Consider the following 19,906-nt stretch of genomic DNA (forward strand, 5'->3'; position numbering starts at 1 on the left):
GAACTTCCCCAGTTATATTACTTCTGCAACATGGATTTCTTTAGAATTATTGATTCACACTTAGAGTTGTCTGGAAATTGTGGGTTCATTTGTTCATGTCTGTACCATGCTTTGAAGGCTTTCTGCAGTGGTATGCTGGTTCTGGCCTCATTTACAGAAATTAATGACACATGGCCCTGTTTCTCTTGTGGATAATGGAATGTGGGTGGGTACTGAGGTTTCCTGGATAGCTGTAAGGCAGGTTTTGACATTCTTGCATCAGAAACTAGAATTAGAGTGGACCAGTTATCCAGAGAGCTCACTAAACATTGCTTTACTTCCCCAGTACTGAAACATTTCCTCAACATAACATAAAATTACCATAACAGGCTGGGTGCAGTGGCTCACGCCTGTAATCCCAACACTTTGGGAGGTTGAGACAGGAGGATTGCTTGAGTTCAGGAGTTTTTGAGACCAGCCTGGGCAACATAGTGAGACCCTTTCTCTACAAAAAATTGTTTTAGAAAATTAGGCCGGCATGGCAGTGCATACACCTACAGGACTGAGGCAGGAGAATCACTTGAGCCCAGGAGTTCAGGGTTACAGTGAGCTGTGCATGCCACTGCACTCCAGCCTAGGCAACAGAGTGAGGCCCTGTCTCAAAAAAAAGAAAAGAAAAAAATTACCATAACAAGCAAACCCCAAATACTGAAAAGAACTCCATTTGCTCATTACACCTTTATTTGAAAAGTTAAAAATGCTCTGGCACATAACAGATCTGGGCATTTGGATTTTGACACTGGGGTATATGTGTGATTCAATGATTTGCAGTTAAATAGATTTTAGAATTACTGATCTTAAAATTTAAAACAAATGTAGGTCTTGGCACAGTATTAAATATTTTAAGCTTAGTTTTTTGGTTGCCTTTCTTTGGACTTCTCCAGATTCATGCAGTTGTAGTGCTTTCCCCTGAGGCTTTAGCTAGAAGGCTACAAAACCCAAAAAGTGAGTGGTTAACATTTTAGGCTTATAACAACCAAAAAATGCAAAGATGAGAAAAAAGTGGAGAGCATGCTATGATTTGCAGATTATTGTATCTAAATTACGTAGCGGAATATCTGGCAGAAGTTGGTAGGTAAATTCTTTTCTGATATTGGCACTATCTGCTGTCTTATGTGGTCTCGCAGTAGGCATATGTCTTCTTGCCTTAGAAAAGCCCCTTTTCTTTCTTCAATTGGAGCTGTTTCCAGCCAGGCAGAGCAGCAAATTGCCCTCTTGTGATGCCAAACACAGACATAAAGTCCTGTTCAGAGAGGTAATTCTAAGAGAGAAAACAAAGTTTCTAGTTAGAAGGAAGACTGATCAATGCCAACAGAGGTGAGGAGAGTGGGCACAACAGGGACTTCTGAGTAGGTGCTTGAGTGGGGAAGTAGAATTAATTTCTCAGAAAGGCTGTCAGGGACTTAAATTATTCGTAGGAGAGTGTTCTTCAGGTCACGAGGTCCCATTTTGGCCTGTGGAAGAAGCTTGCTGGATTCACTGCTCTCACAGCCCCAGCTAGGACCAGTTTCTTGCCAGAGGGCAACAAGTGGGTTATATATTACGGATGAATTATAGACATTAAATTTTGGCAGAATGGAGAACTAAATCGAGTGATGGTTTTCCTTGCTTTATAACCTTAACTACCGTTTTTATCCAGACATTTTCAAATACAAGATCAGGTGGATCTTACTGAGAGCATAAAATTCTCCTAACATTTATTTAATGTTGTAATGGATGTTTTGTATCCAAGTAAAGATTATTAAGATAGGGCCTCTGCTTTCAAGAAAGTTGTAGTCCAGATATTTAAGAATTAGTTAGATAAGACATTGTGGGAAATCCAGACACCCTTCCCAAATCAACTTCTTCAAGGGGAAAATGAATTAATTCATTCAACACGAATATGTTAATTCATTCGCTTAGGCATTCTGCTAGGCACTGTTTTAGGTGCTGAAAACCTGAGGATATGGTAGTGAACAACAGACAAGGTCCTTCCTCTTTGGGATATTATCAGAGGGGGAGATAGACAATGAACAAGTATCAAAGGACTGCAGGGGGTAAGGGAAATAGTGTTAGGGTGGTCAGGGAAGGCCTCCCTAGGGAGGTGACATTGGAGCTGAGACCTAAATTGTGAGAAGGAGCTGGCTTTGTGATGATCCGGGAGAAGAATGTTTTTTCAGGCAGGAGTACTATCAAGCCTAAAGGCTCAAAGGCTGAAATAAGCATATTCAGGAACGAAAAGTAGCCACTGGATGCAGGGTAATAAGTGAAGAGGGTAGTGGCATATGAGACAAAATTGGAGAGGTAGGCAGGGTCCAGATTGTGTAGATTTTCTAATTCTTTTTTTAAGTGCAGTAGGAAGCCATTTGAGGTGTTTTAAACAGGACAGTGCCCTCTGTTTTAAAAGATCCCTTTGGCTGTTGTGTGGGGAATGGATTGTAGGGACAGGCTTGGAAACGAGTTGGATCGCAGTAAGTCCATGATGGCTGGACTAGACTGGCAGCAGAGAGATGGAGAGAAGTGGACAGAGGCCAGATGGTAGATTGATAGAGGAGGTGAGACAAAAGAATCAAGAGGGAGCCCTGGGTTTTTGGTTTGAGCCACTGGGTAGCTCAAATGTCCATCGAGTGCCTGTGATGCACCTGAACTGTCCTAGGCCATTTATTGAGATGGGTGCTTTATCACGGAGAGCTCCACTTACCACAGATTACAGTTCCTTCAGCCACTCACCTCCTTTTTAGCAGGGTTCACATCCTCAGGCAGCTCCTGACTCTGGTTTTTCAGCAGAACTTCTATGGGGTAATATTTTGGCTCCCTGTCAGAATTCAGGGAGAGGGTCGTGTTCTTCATGTCCTAGGTAGGATAAAATAAGAATATAAACACAGGAGAATGGACTGTTCAGTGTCTGTGTGATTACAGTTCTGTGTGTGTATAACATTTAACATTTTGACTTATACCACTTCACCCTTTGTAATCATCTTTCAGAACAATGGTCCCCAAACCTAGCTGCATGTCAGAATCATCTGGGAATCAAAAATACTCAGATTTGGGGATCTTTCTTGGGAAAGCTGATTCAGTGAGTTTAAGGTGAGTCCTGGATATTCATTTTGGCATACATGCTGTGCCTAAATCTCAGTTAAAGATTGTGATCACATACCTTCTCTTGGCACTTCTATTTAGGCCCTACATTTCCAGTCTTTAAATGACTTCAGATTGAAGTCATACTTTTCTTAAATACAATTTAAAGACACTACATCAACATTAGCTTTGGAATCTGAATTTGTAAAGCACAAAGACAAAATTGCCAGATGGTTTGAACACCTGGTGCCATGCATTCTTCCTGAGGTTAATGAACTGCTGGATTCCTGGCCTGAGGCTCTGCTTCTTTTAACTATTAAAATAGGAGCAAATGACCTAAGTTTCTGTGGGCTTCACTGTCAGAAACTGAGAAAAATATCTTTTGGCAAGACATTGTCTCTACAAAAAATAGAAAAATTAGACAGGCGTGGTTGTGCACGCCTGTAGTCCCAGCTACTCGGGAAGCTGAGGCAGGAGGATCCCTTGAGCCTGGGAGTTTGAAGTTGCAGTGAGCTATGATAATGCCACTGTATTCTACCTGGGGTGAAAGAGTGTGACCCTGGCTCAAAAAAAAAAGAAAAGAAAAATAAAAATCTATTTTTCCCCCTTTTTTGAGACAGAATCCCACTCTGTTGCGTAGATTGGAATGCAGTGGTACAATCATAGCTCGCTGTAGCCTTGAACTCCTGTGCTCAAGTGATCTTCCTGCCTCAGCCTCCCAAGTAGCTGGGACTATAGGCGTGTGCCACCATACCCAGCTAATTTTTAAATTTTTTGTAGAGATGGGGTCTTGCTATGTTGCCCAGGCTGGTCTCAAACTCCTGGACTCAAGCAATCCACCTGCCTTGGCCTCCCAAAGTGCTGGGATTACAGGTTTGAGCCACTTGGCCTGGAAGAAAAAAAATTTTTTTTTTTTTTTGAGACAGAGTCTCACTCTATTTCCCGGGCTAGTGTGCCATGGTGTCAGCCTAGCTCACAGCAACCTCAGACTCCTGGGCTCAACCAATCCTTCTGCCTCAGCCTCCCAAGTAGCTGGGATTACAGGCATGCGCCACCATTCCTGGCTAATTTTTTCTATATGTATATTTTTAGTTGTCCAGCTAATTTCTTTCTATTTTTTTTTTTTTTTTTCAGTAGAGACGGGGTCTCGCTCTTGCTCAGGCTGGCCTCGAACTCCTAAGCTCAAACAATCCACCTGCCTTGGCCTCCCAGAGTGCTAGGATTACAGGTGTGAGGCACTGTGCCCGGCCTGAAAAATCTTTACATGAAAATAGACAACTAGAGTAATACTAAGAAGGGCATGAGTTTTGCCTATGAGCATCTGTAGCATTTATTGTTTCTCTTTGGCTCTGGTGGCCTATGTAACTTGCTTCTCCAAGAGCAAACCCAACTTACAGCAGTGATCCGCATGATAGCAGCAGTATCTCCAAGCTCTTCTTTTAATTGTTCATATGATTTTCCTGCCTAAGAAGAGATAGGAAACACAGGATGAGGTATTTCTTATAGGGAGGGATATCTTAGGCCTGGTCTATATCTTCAGGAAAAGCAAAAGAGTTAGGGAATCAGAAGACATTTCAAGGATAAGTAAAAATGAAAATTCCCCTCCTAGGTCCATGCTGGGTTGAAGAAGGCACTGGAGTGCAGTGGCATACACTCTTTAATGGTGCCCCTTCAGTCCTCCCTTCAAAATTTAAGAAAGAGCAGTTGACTAGGGGTCAGAAAACCTAGCTTCTTCCTGTTGGTTAACCATGACTTTGGACAAATAACTTACCCTCTTAGCTTCCTCATCTATAAAATGGGAAATAATACTTGCACTGGCTATCAGGACGGTTGTAAAGATCAAAAAGATGATGTGTACGGATACACTTTATAAACCGTTTATTACTTCACACTGCTTTTCCCTGAGACAAGCTGTGAATTACCTAACTGGACTTCCTGCTGAGGCAGGGAGTGGAGTGAGAGTGGGGGAAATGAGGTCCTGGTTCTACTCGGCCCTTGAGTCAGTACCCGACCTTCCCACTGAGCTCTTAGTTCTCAGCTCCCTGGCAGTAAGAATATTTCCCCCATTCTCATTGTTCTTACGCTCCAAATGTGAGGGTCCCAGGCCAGGAACCAGCCTGTGAAGGTGGGAGGCTCAAACCCCTGTTTAATGATCAGGATTGGTGTGTCAGTGTCTCTGCCGCTGGGGTGAGTGTGCAGGTACTCCTGGGCTGTGGCAAGGGCCTTCTCCTTCTCTGTGGCATTGGCCTCAGCCCCAATCCACAAGAACACCTGTTGTGGTAGAGATTTAATATTTGTTAATGTATTTGTCCCAAAGACAAAGTGCTAGATCATACATCCTACCCTATCTTTCCTCTTTGTTTTGTGAGCAATTCACAGCATCAGAAAACTTTCCCCACCTAATTTGTTCAGCAGAGAGAAAGGTTTTCTCTTGATATTTGTCATCTTGATATTTATTATTTTAATTGCAACATATGTCTTCCAAATGTACATCTCCAAACCTGAGCTTTCTCTTAACTTCAGCTTCCTGAATCCAACTTCTTACAAAACACCTCCTCTTGGCTGTCTCTAAGCACTTCGGATATAACACCCCTAAAATGTAGCTCTTCTTTTCTAAACTTGTATCTTTCTGAGCCACCACTCTTGGAAAGTGGTATCCATCCAGTCACCTAAGACAGAAACCTGGAAGTCATCCTAGAAACTCCCCGTATCTGGTGAGTCATCAGGGCTGGCCAACCTTACCTTCTAAACATTTGTCAAATCTATCACCATCCCTGCCTTCCTCACCACTGCCGTTTTGTGGGCCCACAGCAGCTCTAACTTAACCCTGACAGTAGTCTACTGACTGGTGTACACTCTTCTTTTTTCTCACCCTCATCCCTCTCCTACATTTGCCAGAGTGATCTATCTAAAGCACAGTCTGGCCATGGCACCTGCTTAAATTTCAGACTTTCTTGGATTAATGTCAAATTTCTTGACAATGGTAGGTTAGGTCCATACCTACTTCTTCAGCTTCATCTCTAGGGTGCTCCTTAACTCTATCCTATGTTCTGATAATATTTCATGCCTTGCTTTCCTTATTCCATTTCCTTTGCCCAGAATTCCTTCTTCATCCTTTTTTACCGATTAATGCCTACTCATCCTTTCAGATTTGGCCTGGGAGCTGTCTCCTCCAGGAGGTCTACTTTGAGTTCCTAAACTATATTGAGTGCCCCTAATTTGTGCTCCCATGGCACCTTGTGTATACTTCGTCATGGAATATTTCTCTGTCTGGCTTCCCCCATTAACCTGTAAACTCAGAGCAGGGTCCCTTTACCTTGGTGATACCCACTTAGCACAGTGACTAGCATGGAGGAGGTGCTCAGAGTTATGGCTGAGCCAAACTGAAGAAAAATGGCATGTGAAGGAGGGGTTACCTTGAACATTTCCCGTTCACACCCCTTTGTTCCCTAAAAGGCCCATATTCTCTAAATTTGGAGCCCATTGCTATTTATTCTAAGATAAAGAAGTACATGATGATGGGATGGCCTGATTTTCCCAAAGCAAAGTGGGAAAATTCCCAGGATGGTGAGCTTTAAACATCATTCTGTTCTCTCCAATCCTGGCAAAAAGTAGGCTCTTCCTTTAGGCACCACTGACAGAAGTTTGATTGACTTGGGCATGGTCCGAGGCTCCCCTCCCTGGGTCTGTTCTGGGGTGGGGATTCTGAGTTCTATGGCTGGGTCTTACCTGGTCCCAGGTATCTAGGAGCATCACATCACCTGGGTTCAGGTCGTCCTGGGTGAAGTCCGTGATTTCAGTGACGATGAACCGGCCAGTCTTATTGGAACATTCAAAGAGACGAGACTGGACATCCAGGATTTCCTGCTGTAATCTGCAATACAGTCCATGTAGAGGCTCTGAGCTGCTTGGAAATAGTTTGCAAACTGAAAGGGAGCTTAGACTTTGTGCGGTTCACAAGCCTGGGAGGCAGGAAGAGCCAAGAAAAGGGACCTGCTGTGTTCCCATACCTTTTATCATTGGCATAGGGAGTTTTCCCTCCCAATAGGTCCCAGAACTCGGCTGGCTCCTGGCCCTCGGCCACAGTGTTCTCAGTTCCGTCACAGAGAAACCCGGCCAGCTCCTTAGCCATTGCCCGCTCATCCCCGCTAGACCCCTGAGAGTGGGGCGAAGAGAGCACAGATAGATGTTAGTTGCACAGGGACATGTTGATGTGGGAAGGGAAGCTTTTGAGACTGATAGCTCAGGGTGGCCAAGATCAGCTCCCAAGCCCTCAGGATGGGGACATAGATAGGTTTGTTCTAGTGCTGGGAAGGCAGGGGAGGAAAACTGTGTGGTGGCAAAAAGCAGGACTAGACTGAAACCCACAGGGAATGTTGACAAGAGTCACGTTTGTTTCCCCTTCAGCTGGAGTTCTAATACCTACTTTTTTTTTTTTTAGAGAAAAAATTTAAATTTACCTTAAAACTCTTTTTGGCATACAGTTCTTAGAGTCTTAACAAACAGAATCATGTTACCAGCACCACAATAAGATACAGAACAGTTTCATCCTCACTCCCCCGCCCATATTCTCTGGAGCTACTACCCCTTTGGAATCAAACCTTCCCTGAATCCTTAACCTCTGGCAACTACTAATTTGTTCTCCATCACTATGGTTTTACCTTTTCCTGAATGCCATAAATGGAACCACAATATTTAGCTTTTGAGTCTGGCATATTTCACTTAGCGTAATGCATCTGAAGTTCATCTATGTTTCATCGGTGGTTTATTCCTTTTTATTGCTGAGTAGTATTGCATTGTATGAATATATGAGTGTTTATCCATTTTCTAGTTGAGTGTCTTCAATTTTTGGTGATCATGAATAAAGGTACTATAAACATTTATGTACAGGTTTTTGTGTAAAGATAGTTTGTTAATTCACTTGAGTAAATACCCAGGGGTAGGACTGCTGGATCATATGATAAGTGTATGTTTAACTTTATAAGAAATTGTCAAACTGTTTTCCAAATGCTGTGCCATTTTGCAGTCCTACCGGCAATGCGTGAAGGTTCCTATTGCTCCACATGCTCATCCACATTTGATACTGTCAATTTTTTTAGCCATTCTAATAGATGTGTAGTGGTTTCTCATTGTGGTTTTAATTTGCATTTCCTTAATGACTAATGATGTTGAGCATCTTTTCCTATTCAATTTTCTTTTATAAAACAATTTTAGTGCTTTTTAATGCACTAATGCAATATGAATTAACATCATATTTTTAGCATCTTTGTTCTGCGTTAGTGCCTGTCTGTTATAATCCACCAACTCATGTGGGAAGATTGACTTATCCAGCCTCCATCTATGTAGAAGTTCATGGGATGTCTCCTGAGTATAAGCAGGGCTGTCAGTGAGTTTTTAATTGGAGCCTGATTGTGGGGAATGTTGGTGCTCCCTTTGACAATTCTTTAGGAAGAAGTCTCCTCTTTTCAAGGACTATTCCAGCCTACTGTTCAGTTCCTTTGATCTTGACCTTGCTGACGGGGGTGGAGGGGCGTGAGTTTGGGCTCTGAAGGGCTGGTCTGACCACTGGGCCCAGCCATCCTACCTTGCCATACCACAGGTAGTGCTCTGCCTGAGTTTGTAGCAGAAAGACATCATTGGAATTTAGGGAGGAGGCAAAGGCTGAAACCTCCACTGCTTTGGTGTTAGATTTGTCATTTCCTTGAATCTGGAAAAGTCTTACTGGCGGATCAGGCTCGGCATTTCCCTTCCTGGAAGTCCCACCCTAGAGAGAAGAAAAGCAGAGTCTGAATCTAAGGAGCCCATGTGAACTTTTAGATGGACTAGCTGTTGTGGGGAACGTGGATGTTTTGATACCATCTTTGCCCTTGAGGCGCTTCTAAGCTAACTGAAGGGCGAGGGTGAGCTGGAGTTATGGTACCAGTGGTATTAGCTTTCGTTCTGAGAACTTTATCAGATGCCAGGCCCTGTGACTGATGCCTTACCTACCTAATTTCATTGATCCTCATAATAGCTCTGTGAAGTAGGTGTTATTATTCCCACAGTACAGATGAGGAAACTGAGACATAGAAACCTGGCTAACAAATGACAAGACTAGGACTTGATCCCAGACTTGCGTGATACCAAGTATGTGGCATTGTGCACTGCCTGGTAGTGCTTCAGCCAGGGCTTCATGGAAGAAGTGGGGCTGGAGTTTGAAGGGGCATGTTCACAAGGGGAGGGGCATGGTATGGCACGGCACATGTGAGGCCAATGAGGAGACCCACTGTACACCTGACTGGAGTGGAGGGTACAGGTTTGGGAGCTGAGGATAATGCACCTGCACAGGTAATATGGGTCAGATTATGAAAGGCCTTGGACATTAGACAGTGGTTCAGACTTGAAGCCCTAGGCATTCAGGATTCACTGAATGTCTTAGAGAGATCAACCCCCTTCTTCTCTGTGTCTAATCCAAGCCTTGCTCTCCACCCCACCCCTCCTGTCTTCTCCGGTAGCTCCCTGCTAGTTCATTCGTTCTGAGCATTCCTGCTCATGGTGTAATTTATCTGAGGATCCTTACCTCAAAAATAACTAGCTTCCCCTTGAAGATGGCCATGAAATGGCGTGGCTCCTTCCCCATGCTGACTCGAACCTGCACGGTGGCCCCATCAAACTGCCGATCTACCTCCACTGCCTGGTATGCTGAGGCTGCCAGCTCATCCTGTGAGGCGTGGCGGCCCTGCAGCGTTGAGAGGGGAGTGATGGACCCTGCTTCCCCATCCCAGCCCAGTGGGAAGAAAAAGCATCAGGATCCAAAGCTGAGAGTCTGTGCCAGGCCTACCTGCCAGATGTACAAGGTGTAATGTGGCTTCCCGTTCACGTCATATGTGTAAAGAACCAGATAGCAGTCTCCCCCATAGAAGAAGCCATACCACTGATGTTCCACAGGGACCAGCTCCAGGTTCTCAATTCTCCAGACCTGGGCATAGAGGAAGACACGATTTCCCAGAGATGGGGGCCCCTGAAGGGGACTGGGCCATTGCTAAACAGAGAATCCAGGTGGAGAAGGTGCTAACATCCACTCCAAGTCCCCTTTGCCCTCTGGTTCTTGCCCAGTGGTGAGGGCTCATCACATTTGCATGATTTGAATCCTGAGAAGAACTTGGTTGTCCTGGTCAGTTGCATCCCATCATGGCTCGGTCTTTGCAGACTGAGTGATGATTTGACTATATCTGCCAGGTGAGTTACTGAGAGCACATTTAGGGATGTGCCTTTCACTCCCCTGAAAACTCTGCAGGCTTGTAAGACTCTCAGAGACTACTTTGAGATCCCAGAGGGGAAAAGGAAAGCAAAGTAGACATAGAGTCACCTGCACTGTGTCCCCCCGCTCCCCAGCAGGAATAGCCAAGAGGGACAGTGCTGGCTGCCCTGACATCTGAATCATGGGCTTACCTCAACTTTTCCATTGCCGTCATCCACCATTCTTTCCTGGGCAGCTACCTCTGGCTTGGTGTGCAGCAGAGTCACATCAAACTTATCCTGGAAAACTTTAGCTGCAGGGAGGGGGTTGGGAAAAGCCGAGTGAGTGAGAAGCATCTGTACCTGCCTCTGTGGAGAGTCCCAGCAGTGAGAGGATGATGTGGGGGCAATCTCACCAATTTTGCCAATGCTGAACGTTTTCCCCAGGCCCACGGTCTGGTCCTTCACTGACCACTTCTGGAACAGCTGCTTGAACATGGCTGACTCAGCACCATCGTTGACGGTCTCCACGTTGGTGCCGCTGGGGTAACCCTTACTCTTGATGAAGCCCTGCAGACCCACCATCCACAAAGGCAGGTCAGTCAGGGAATACACTGACTTGACTTGTCTGGTAATTTACTCTTGGAAGCCAGTTAGTAGGATCTCTCCCCTCTGGGAGTCAGAGTCAAATTCTAACTGACTTCTGTCTAAGGACCAAGTTACCTTCCTCAAAAAAATGACCTAGTGGAGCAATTTGGCATCTCTTCATTGGCTTGTCATGATTATGATTATTAATTTTTTTGCAAGACCCTCTATGCTGTGTTCTTTCAGCACTTATGTGCTCTACTGACTTTGTGTCACATTTGTTTGCTGATTTATTGCTTTGTAAGTGCATCTTGGTTCATCTGCATGGGTCTGCACGAATATCATAGGCATCTTGAGGACAGGGCCATTAACCTTGATATGTGATATCCCTTTCGATAATAACAGGCACCTTTTATTGAGCAGGTGGGGTGTGCCAAGTACTGTTCTGAGTGTTTTACAAATGCTTTTTAAGCCTTATAACAACCCTGAGAGATGGGTATTATTATCCCCATGTTAGATATGAGGAAACTGAGGCTCAGAGGTGTTAAGTAGTCTTCCCAGAGCACTCAGCTGGAAAAGGCAAAACCTGGCTTTGAATCCCAGTTTGTCTGATTTTGAAGTCCATATATATAACTGCAGTGTTATATGCTCAAGGATCTAGTAGGGCCTTCTGAAGTGACACATCTGAAGGGTTATTGGCAGAATTACTTGGGCAATATTGCACTTCTATATCTCCTACCAGAGCTTTAGACATGGCCGCCTGCTTCTCAACCTTTGTAGCTCCTTTTCCTTTCCACACGTAGATCTTGGTTCCATTTTGGTCCAGGATGTAGCAGTCCTGAAGCAGTCAGGGATAAATGTGGTTACTACCACTCAAGACTTTGCCTAGGGTCGCTTCTGAAGCCAGGTCTAGCTACCGGGAGCTAAGCCCACCCAAGCTCTACTTACATCATGGCTCAGTAAGTCCTGGACCAGAGGCCTCTTTGCTACCTCTGTGACTGCCAGCTGCCCACCTGAGTCTGAGACACTAGAGAAAGGGAGAGGTTAGCCTGTGCCTTTTCTTCTACAAAGCATCTTGTAGTCAACTTGACGTTTTCCTGGCTTTGTTTTAGTGTGGAGTTTCCAGGTAGAGTTTGACTTCTTAGACATAGCTTGAATGCATACAGGAATGTACATATTGTTCTCTAGTGATTTTTGTGCATCTGTCTTTCAAACATCATCTCTTCCACATCCCTGGGCATGTATAGACCAGAATAAAGGAAAGGTCTTCCTAAGAGATCAGGAGAGTTGCTCACAAGAACAGAAGATAGCTGCCTCTTTGAGTGGGGGATCTCCAAGCTCCTTCTTGGAGCTGCATTTGAAAAGGACTGAGAAGAAAACCAGACGCCTACACCCAAAACAAAGAGCTACTCAGAGGTGGCTGGTGTTCTAAGGGACTCATCCCCCCCATCCGCACTTCCAGCCAGCAGCTGGATTTAGCTACTCACTGATACAACATGATATTTGATTTCTGCTGCTGATCTATGATCTCATCAGGGACTGCAGGTTTGATAATGGAGCGTCGGCCAAGGGTGTCCTGAAGGACCTTCATCAGCCCCGGGCTCTCTGCCTCCTTGTCGCCCTCGATCACTCCTATTTCAGCACGGCCCCCTCGCTCCCTGTCCCGAATGTCCTTTGCCAGAAGCATAGCCTGTCAAAGAAGCCCAAGGAAGCACTCAGCTCATATGGGACCCCTTTCTGGCTTCGGGGGAGCAGCCTGGATCCCAGACACAGGAGCTATTCCAATGCTGAGGAGCCCAGGGCGAGTCACAAACACTTGGCCTGTCTCCAAGACAGATGCTATGCAAAGGCAGGGGTCCACCTTGATTTGGGGGCAAGAGCAACATGGAAGGAAGAAGAGAAAGGCGCCTGAGATCATGCAAGCCCCATGACCAGGCCTGAGGGGAAGGAGAGAGGCTAAGACTGGAAAGAACCATGCCTTCAGGCGCTCCCCACTGCTGCTCTCTGGGCCATTCCACTGGATGATGACCTTCCCAAGGTCCAGCAAGAAGACATCACCTCGGTTGAAACTGTCCCAGCTCATTTCTACCTGCAAATGAGAGGTATGCATTGTTCAGGAGGAATTCTTAGGTGCCAGGTGGAGAAGTCCCGGGCCCGGGACAGACACTGGGCAGGACTTACCTCAGTGGCCCTGATGTTTCTCCTCCCCTTCACATGTAGCAGCCGCTTCACATCGTAGGTGTTGGTCTCCATGTGCTTCATCCCAGAGGCCACACCCCCCTTCATGTAGCTGAGGGAACATCCATTCGGTTATTTGCTGAGTTGCGATTGCGCAGATGCAGCCTCTGCCCATGTGGTGCCGACAGTAAATGAGCAAGGTAAATGCAGATGATAGTAGCTGCTGCCCCATGGATAGACCTGGCAACTGACTTTCTGGTAGAGAGGTCAGGACAGTCTTTTCTCAAGAAGGGACATTTGAGCTGAAATACTACAAGGAAAAGGAACCAGCAACCAGAGGAATAGTGCTCCAGGCAGAGGAAACATCAGCAATAAAGACTACAGCATGGAAGGGCTTGTTTTGTTCTGGGAACTGTCTGAGTATCCGTATGCCACGAGGAGAGGGGCACAAGTTGTGCAGCAGCAAAAGCATTAATGACACCATGGCCGTAAGAGCACCCACCCCAGGAGTCAGCCTCCCGCCCCACACTCACCGCAACCCAGCCTCGGAACCGGGTGTCCTGCACTCGAGGGGAGTGCTGAAGGTAACCCTGGAGCAGAGGGGCTGTCCTTGGGCTCCCCAGTGACTCAGTGTGGGGTTCTGTGCCCGGCAGGTCCCCAGTCAGGGGAGACTGCCAACCTGCAAGAAGCTGGCCTTGCCCAGCCTCAGAATTCTCAAGCTCATTGGAATTTCTCTTTTGTTTTTAATCCCAAGTGCAAAGTTTTGAGTTAAACTTCTCAGTTCATGGAACATTATCACCACTGGCCTTTACAAGCCCCCTCTCTAGTGTTTTTAGGTGTGTTCCCTTCCGTCTGCGTGCCTTACTCCCATTCCTCCCCCCACCCTAGGCTTCCATCCTAACAGTTTAACATCTCTCTTTTATTTTCATTCTGGTAAAATGTGTCCTGTTGTTTTTTGTGCATATATTTTTTAAAACAGAAATTGGTATTCTGTTATATATCTCAGTCTGTTTCTTAATTTGTTCACCATGCACCATGTTAGTGAGATCTGTCCATGTGTTAAATGTGTGTCTAGTCTGTTGCTTCGGGCTGCTGCATAACACTTGAGTGCATGTCCAGGCTTCCAGTGGCGGACACCTGTGTCACCGGCAGCTGCCTACCACCACTGATGGTAGTGCTGTGGACATTCTGGTTCATGGGTCCTCATGGACCTGGGTGCGTGAGGGTTTCTGTGAGTAGTACACCCAGCATCAGGATTTGCCTGAGTGGCACTGACTACTCTCCAGAATGCTGTGCTGGTTGACACTCCCACCCGCAGTGCACAGGGGTTCCTATTTCCCCACAGCCTCACCGACTTTGGCACTACCCAGCTTTTTCATTTGTGCTGCTCTCGTAGGTAGAAGTGATAGCTTTATTTTGATTTGCCTTCCCCTGATTACTTTCTTCATATGCTCATTGGCCCTTTGGGTTTCCTCTTCTGTCAATGGCTGTTTCTGTCCTTTCCCCGTGCATCACCACTCACATGATGCCCTGCTTGAAGTAGCCTCGGAAGGTGTCAGACTCATGGTACTGGACCTCTCGGTGCTGCACGGGGCTGCCTCCCAGGTAGTCGTCCAGCTGGGTGGTGTAGATGGCTGCACAGGTCTGCTCATCCTGGGAGGAGTCCTTCCCGATCCAGAAGTGGATGTCCTGGGAGAGGCTGCTGCCCACTCTCCGGGTCTGATATGCAGCCAGAGAGAACGGGTCAGGGGCCAGCTCACCTCCCCTTTGCTGTGGCCCCTCTGGCATGGAAAGAATGCAGCATATGGTGGCTTGTGCCCTATCCTTGGCAGGCCTGTGCCTTCTTTCTCCCTGCAATGGGTGATGGAGCTGCCCCAGCCTCTGTGCAGACCTGGGATCATGGCTCAAGCTTTGGCAGCCTGAATTTCTCCCCACATTTGGGGAAACTTGACAGCTTGTTGTTCCCCCGAATAGATGGAGACCAGTGGGGATCTTTTCCCAGCTGACTTGTAGGCTTCCCTCACAGACGCTCTCGCTCTCGTGTGTTTGCACAGCTGGCACGGTGCTGATCTGCACACCTGCACGGCTGTCAGCACCGTTCACGGGAGAGAGTGTCTCCTCCACGAGAGTGAGCACTTACAGGCCAGAGACAGGCCTTGTATCCACGGGGCCTTCCTCCACACCACTTTAATGTGGGGCCTGGGCCCCAGTGACAGAAGTGCCGCTCGTGGGTGGCTTGCTGAGGTTCAGACTGAGGGCCCTGCCCCCACCCTCTGATGCAAAATTATAACCCCAGGCCTAATGATGGCCTTTGGTAGTCAAACTGGAGGTCTGCTCTGCACAGCACTGAGGAACAATTGAGACAGGTACCAGGGACCCGATTACCTTCCCTCACCAGTGGATCTCCCAGTAGAGCCCCAGAATTGGCTCTCAGGGGAGCAGCTTGCAGGAGTGGGGACGATGGTGCTCACCGAGAGGATGACGTAGCAGTCCCCCTCATAGAAGTTGCCGTGGGTGCTCAGGGGCACCAGTGCCAGCTCCATTTTCTGGAAAGACAAGAGGTGTGTACAGGCTGCATTCTCTCCTTCCTTTCTCCCCGACAGACCTCTCTCCTCTGTGTCCTTTGGCACAGGTGGTCGGGGAGAAGTAAGGAGTTGCTCCCAGTGGCTTTACAGGGGCGAGGCAGCCAGCCACAGAGTGACATAGCCCCCTCTGGCTTCTGCCAGCTCTGTCTGCAGATCCGAATCTGGGTCCCTGGGCTGGTCTCCTTCGCCCTGTTCTCCTCTCCACTTCCTGCCTGGTCTTGCTATACCGTGGGGAGCCTTATGAGCCACTTCCAGCCCTTTGCAGGGAAAACAGCGGGATATAAACTACCAAGTAAAAACCCTCCTATGAGCAGTTGTGCCGGCGCCTTCAACACTGTGCTCCCAACTCTGACCACCGGCTGGCCAAGGCCTGTGTGGGAAAGAACACCAGGACTCTGCTGGGCCATGGGAGGTGGGGAGGATAACGACATTTGGAGAGGACCAGCAGTCTGCAGGGCTTCATGCCAAGTGTCTCATATTTGGAGTCTGGGTCAGGGCCCTGATTTGTCACTGCATGTAGGGCTTGTCCCAGGAGGGCCATTCACACAGCTTTAGATGTAGAGTTGCATCGCTCTCTCCAAGTGAGGGAGACCTGCAGCTGTACTTGTGTGTGTTCTATGTAAAATGTATGTATTAAATGTAAAAATATTAAATATACCGCAATTTTGCTAACTCTTTTTTAGCACATATTAGTTTTTAAATAAACTGGGAGTCTCTATCTCTGAGAGGCTTGCTAAAGAGCTGTGACCCCCTCCTGACTGAGGATAGTAAAGTGAGGCGTCACCTCTGGGTTTTGTGCAGCAGCAACTGATTGGGCTCAGAGCGTGGCAGTGGTGGAGGGGGGTCCTCACGACTGGCAGGTGGAGCCACCCAGGCCAGCGTGGTTCCCAGCTGTGGATTGCGGGGACCCAGAGTGGCTCAAGCCCAGGTGGAGAAGGGATGAGCAGTGCCCCGTCTGTGCTGTGCCCTCCTACCTCTTCCCATGCTTTGTAGGAGCCAGAGTGCCCTGGGGAAGACATGTTCCACTTCCCCGATGGAAGCAGCGAGGAGTCTCCTGGGTGGGGCCCACCTATCTTTCCAGGGCATTTACTGGAAGTGCAGACTCACTGAGCAGATGGCTGGATAAAGGACAAGCTTATTTTTGCTTAGAGCCATGCTCTCCAGGACTAAGAGTGTTTCTCCCACCTGCCACCCACCTGCTGGGAGCACCTGGGAAGGGTCAAGGATGTGAAAATGTCCATTTGATGCTGACTCTCACTGTTCGCAAACCACTGGCTAAGGAGTGCTGGAGGGCTGTCATCTAGCAGCCCCGGCTGCCAGACCCTGCTCCTAGATGCCAGTGGTCTGGAGTAAGGTGTGCCTTCAGCCCAGCTCACCTCTATTCTCCAGGTGATGATCCCAGGGTCGTTGCCCACAGCCCTGAAGGCGCTGCTCAGAGACATGGTGCTTGTCTTCCCAGGACTGAAACATCACAGAGCAAGAGGGAAGATGATGCCTTTCACAGTGGGCATTAATTCAGTTTTTCTTCTAAGTCACTTCCCAATCTCTTGTCACCCATTCTGCCGTGTTCTTGGGTGCATCCCTGCACCATTTCACAATGATGGAGGCGATGCCTTGTCCAAGTACACACGTAAGCCTGGCTGACCTGGGCGTCCCTGTCCCCACCGCAAGTTCTGTTTCCCACCTGCCACTTCCGTGTTAAGAGCTCTGGTAATAGCCACGGTACTTACCAAAGGGGTGATAAATATGTTAAGCCCCGTGTTGATTCACTTTGCATGTTATCTCATTTAATTCTCAGGTGAGTCTTATTTTCTTCAGCTTACATTGCAGTATAAAGTTGAGATTTAGGGAGGTTAAATAACTCACTCAAGGTCACGTACTAGAATGAAATCCTTACCTGATCCTAAAAATTGTGCTTCTGGCCACTTCCATGTACTATGACTCTTCCTAAACCTATCCAAATTCAGTGGCACTTGGGGCAGAAAAGCTCATCAAAAAAAATATTTCCAAACCGAGTTGTCTTCTCTCACTCTCATCCTAACTCTTCCCAGATCCTTGCTTGCCCGGTTCTGTCCACAGTCAACTCTTTGGTCTACCGCTTGGCCTTCTCCTTAGGCTTTTACTTTTTTTTTAAGTAAACTCTCCTAACTAAAACTCAACCCTTCCTGCTTTTGTCATATGACTAATATATTCCCTGTGCCTTCCAGAAACAAAGGGAAAGTCAAATGGCAGGGCTGGGCCTGGGACAAATAAGCAAAATAGCAGCCGGGGAAGGCGGGTGTGGCCTGGTCTTGCCCGGGGCAGATGGCTTCCTCGCCCACCTGCTAGCTGACTCAAGCTTGTCTGTGGATGAGTCGCCCTCGGGGAACTTAGAGGTCTCCAGTGCCTTCAGGACTGAGAGAGGCAGCGTGGGGAGAGGGAGGAAGTGACAACGAGAAGTGTGGCAACGAGAAGTCCGTGTGGATTGAGCACCACCTGTGTTTAAGGCGAGTACTGGGTTATTAAACACGTACACACATCCAAGGTCACGCAGAGGCTTTATATAATTAAAATGCCTGCCTGGTTCCTGCTCTCAAGGAGCTTATAATCTGATAATATGAATAACTAATGAACGCTAGATTCATTTCTCCCAAGAGGCAAAGGAAAAAGGATGGGATTGATGGGTTTACATAGGATAAGAAAAATATCACCCAGAAAGGACTGTATGGATTTTTGCTATTTGGGGGCACATTGTGCTTGTTAAGAGGAGCATGTCTGACCATTCTTTGCTTGAGCCTTGATGGATGAAGCCAGGTTTGGAGAATGTGCCATTATCTAATATGGACTTTGGCAGAAAAGCAAAAAGCAAACTCCCTTTGTCTCTTGCCATAGCAGGGCAGTGATGCAGAGCGGCCAGTGTTTGAGGATTTAATTTGATAACTTGTGCTGCCCCACCCTTTGCTGCTCAGTATTGCCAGGAAATGTTTGTTCCGGTTTTCTTCAGACCCTAAATTTCAGTCATTAAATGCAAATGCCATGACCCAACTAGGGGAAGGGGACAAGGCCCAGTGAATTCATTTCTTGGAGGTAGAGAAGTACAAGTGTCAACCTGGGAAAAGCCAAACCAACTGGCATTAATTCGGACTGTGAGCCTCAGAGGCTGAAAGCCGTCCTATTTCCCAGCAGGAACATAGGAATCGGGAAAGAGCTCACTGGGCCAGGGACCCCAAATGCAGAAGATATGTATGTCCCTTCCTGCCACACTGAACACCCAGAAAACTTAATTCTGACATCAAAGTCCCCCAAAGCTGGGTCTCTCCCTGTCTCATCCGTAAGTCCTTTAATAATTCAGTATCCTTTAGGACTACAGAACCCCCTAGAGTGGGTCACTTTTGAAATTCCAAGGTAAAAGCCAGTGGCCTTTAATTCTCACAGAGATGCCCTTACAAGACCGACGCCAAGCAGAGGGAGCAGGTTTTAACTTCTGCCTTGCCTTGCGCCTAATCTTTAACAAGAGATAGGTGAAGGGGGTCTGCTCAGTCTTTTCCGGCTTTTGAAAACGTGCCCTATCTGTTGAGTTGTCTCTAAGAAGAACCTCTCTACTTCTCAACAGAAAGTTTGCAAAACTGTTCAGATTCCTCGTTCAACCCTTTAAAAGCCTCATCCCAGAAGACAAAGCCAAGAGAATTTCAAGCTTCTGTTCCTTCTATTTCTTCCTCATTCAGTAGGAATGAGCAACAACTGACATGCCCCCCTAGACCAGAGACCTTACCTTGCCTTCTTGCTCACCAGTCAGTCTTCCCAGTTTTCTGGCGAGGCAGCAGCAGCAGTATGCAAGAACCACCCCGAAGTGGAGGCTCCAGGTCCTGCTGCCGTAGCTTAGTGATGGCCGTACAGACAGCGCGTTATATTTGCCTGTGTTTGCATCTTAACCGCATTTTCCTAGTCCTGGCCAATCACAGCCACCCTGGCACTGGGCTTGACTTATGCAAACCAGAGGGAAAGCTTTATCTGTTCCTATTCAAAACAGCAAAAACAAGAGCAGACTTTTAAAGGCTTCTTTTCTCTTTTAACTCCAGCGCCACGCCCTGATCTAATTGATTTTTAAAAAGTGCACAGCCCATCAATAATGCAGGAAAGAGGGTGGGAGGATATGAAATTTGCCATATTGTAGATATGGATGCATTATGCTGATGACAGGAGGCAGAGGCTGGAGCAGCCCTAGGTGCCTGGGATGTCCAGGTTGGCAAGAGCCTCTCTGAGAA

At 47.1% G+C, this 19,906-nt stretch overlaps 1 protein-coding gene across 1 annotated transcript; it reads right to left on the reverse strand.

Moving 5' to 3' along the window:
* Positions 1 to 716: 716 nt before the first annotated feature.
* Positions 717 to 19,522, reverse strand: AVIL (advillin). Its single transcript, XM_069490668.1, has 20 exons — positions 19,414 to 19,522; positions 17,039 to 17,123; positions 15,549 to 15,623; positions 14,600 to 14,796; positions 13,081 to 13,189; positions 12,878 to 12,988; positions 12,387 to 12,589; positions 11,848 to 11,926; positions 11,639 to 11,737; positions 10,731 to 10,884; positions 10,528 to 10,628; positions 9,917 to 10,054; positions 9,656 to 9,814; positions 8,681 to 8,860; positions 7,107 to 7,252; positions 6,826 to 6,970; positions 5,179 to 5,367; positions 4,492 to 4,560; positions 2,749 to 2,871; positions 717 to 1,300 (listed from the first exon to the last, which is right to left on the reverse strand). Exons 2-20 carry the CDS (start codon positions 17,102 to 17,104, stop codon positions 1,187 to 1,189), a joined length of 2,457 nt encoding a protein of 818 aa, XP_069346769.1. The 5' UTR covers positions 17,105 to 17,123; positions 19,414 to 19,522; the 3' UTR covers positions 717 to 1,186.
* Positions 19,523 to 19,906: the final 384 nt, after the last annotated feature.

The sequence above is a fragment of the Eulemur rufifrons genome, chromosome 16 (assembly GCF_041146395.1).
Source record: "Eulemur rufifrons isolate Redbay chromosome 16, OSU_ERuf_1, whole genome shotgun sequence".
NCBI classification, from domain to species: domain Eukaryota; kingdom Metazoa; phylum Chordata; class Mammalia; order Primates; family Lemuridae; genus Eulemur; species Eulemur rufifrons.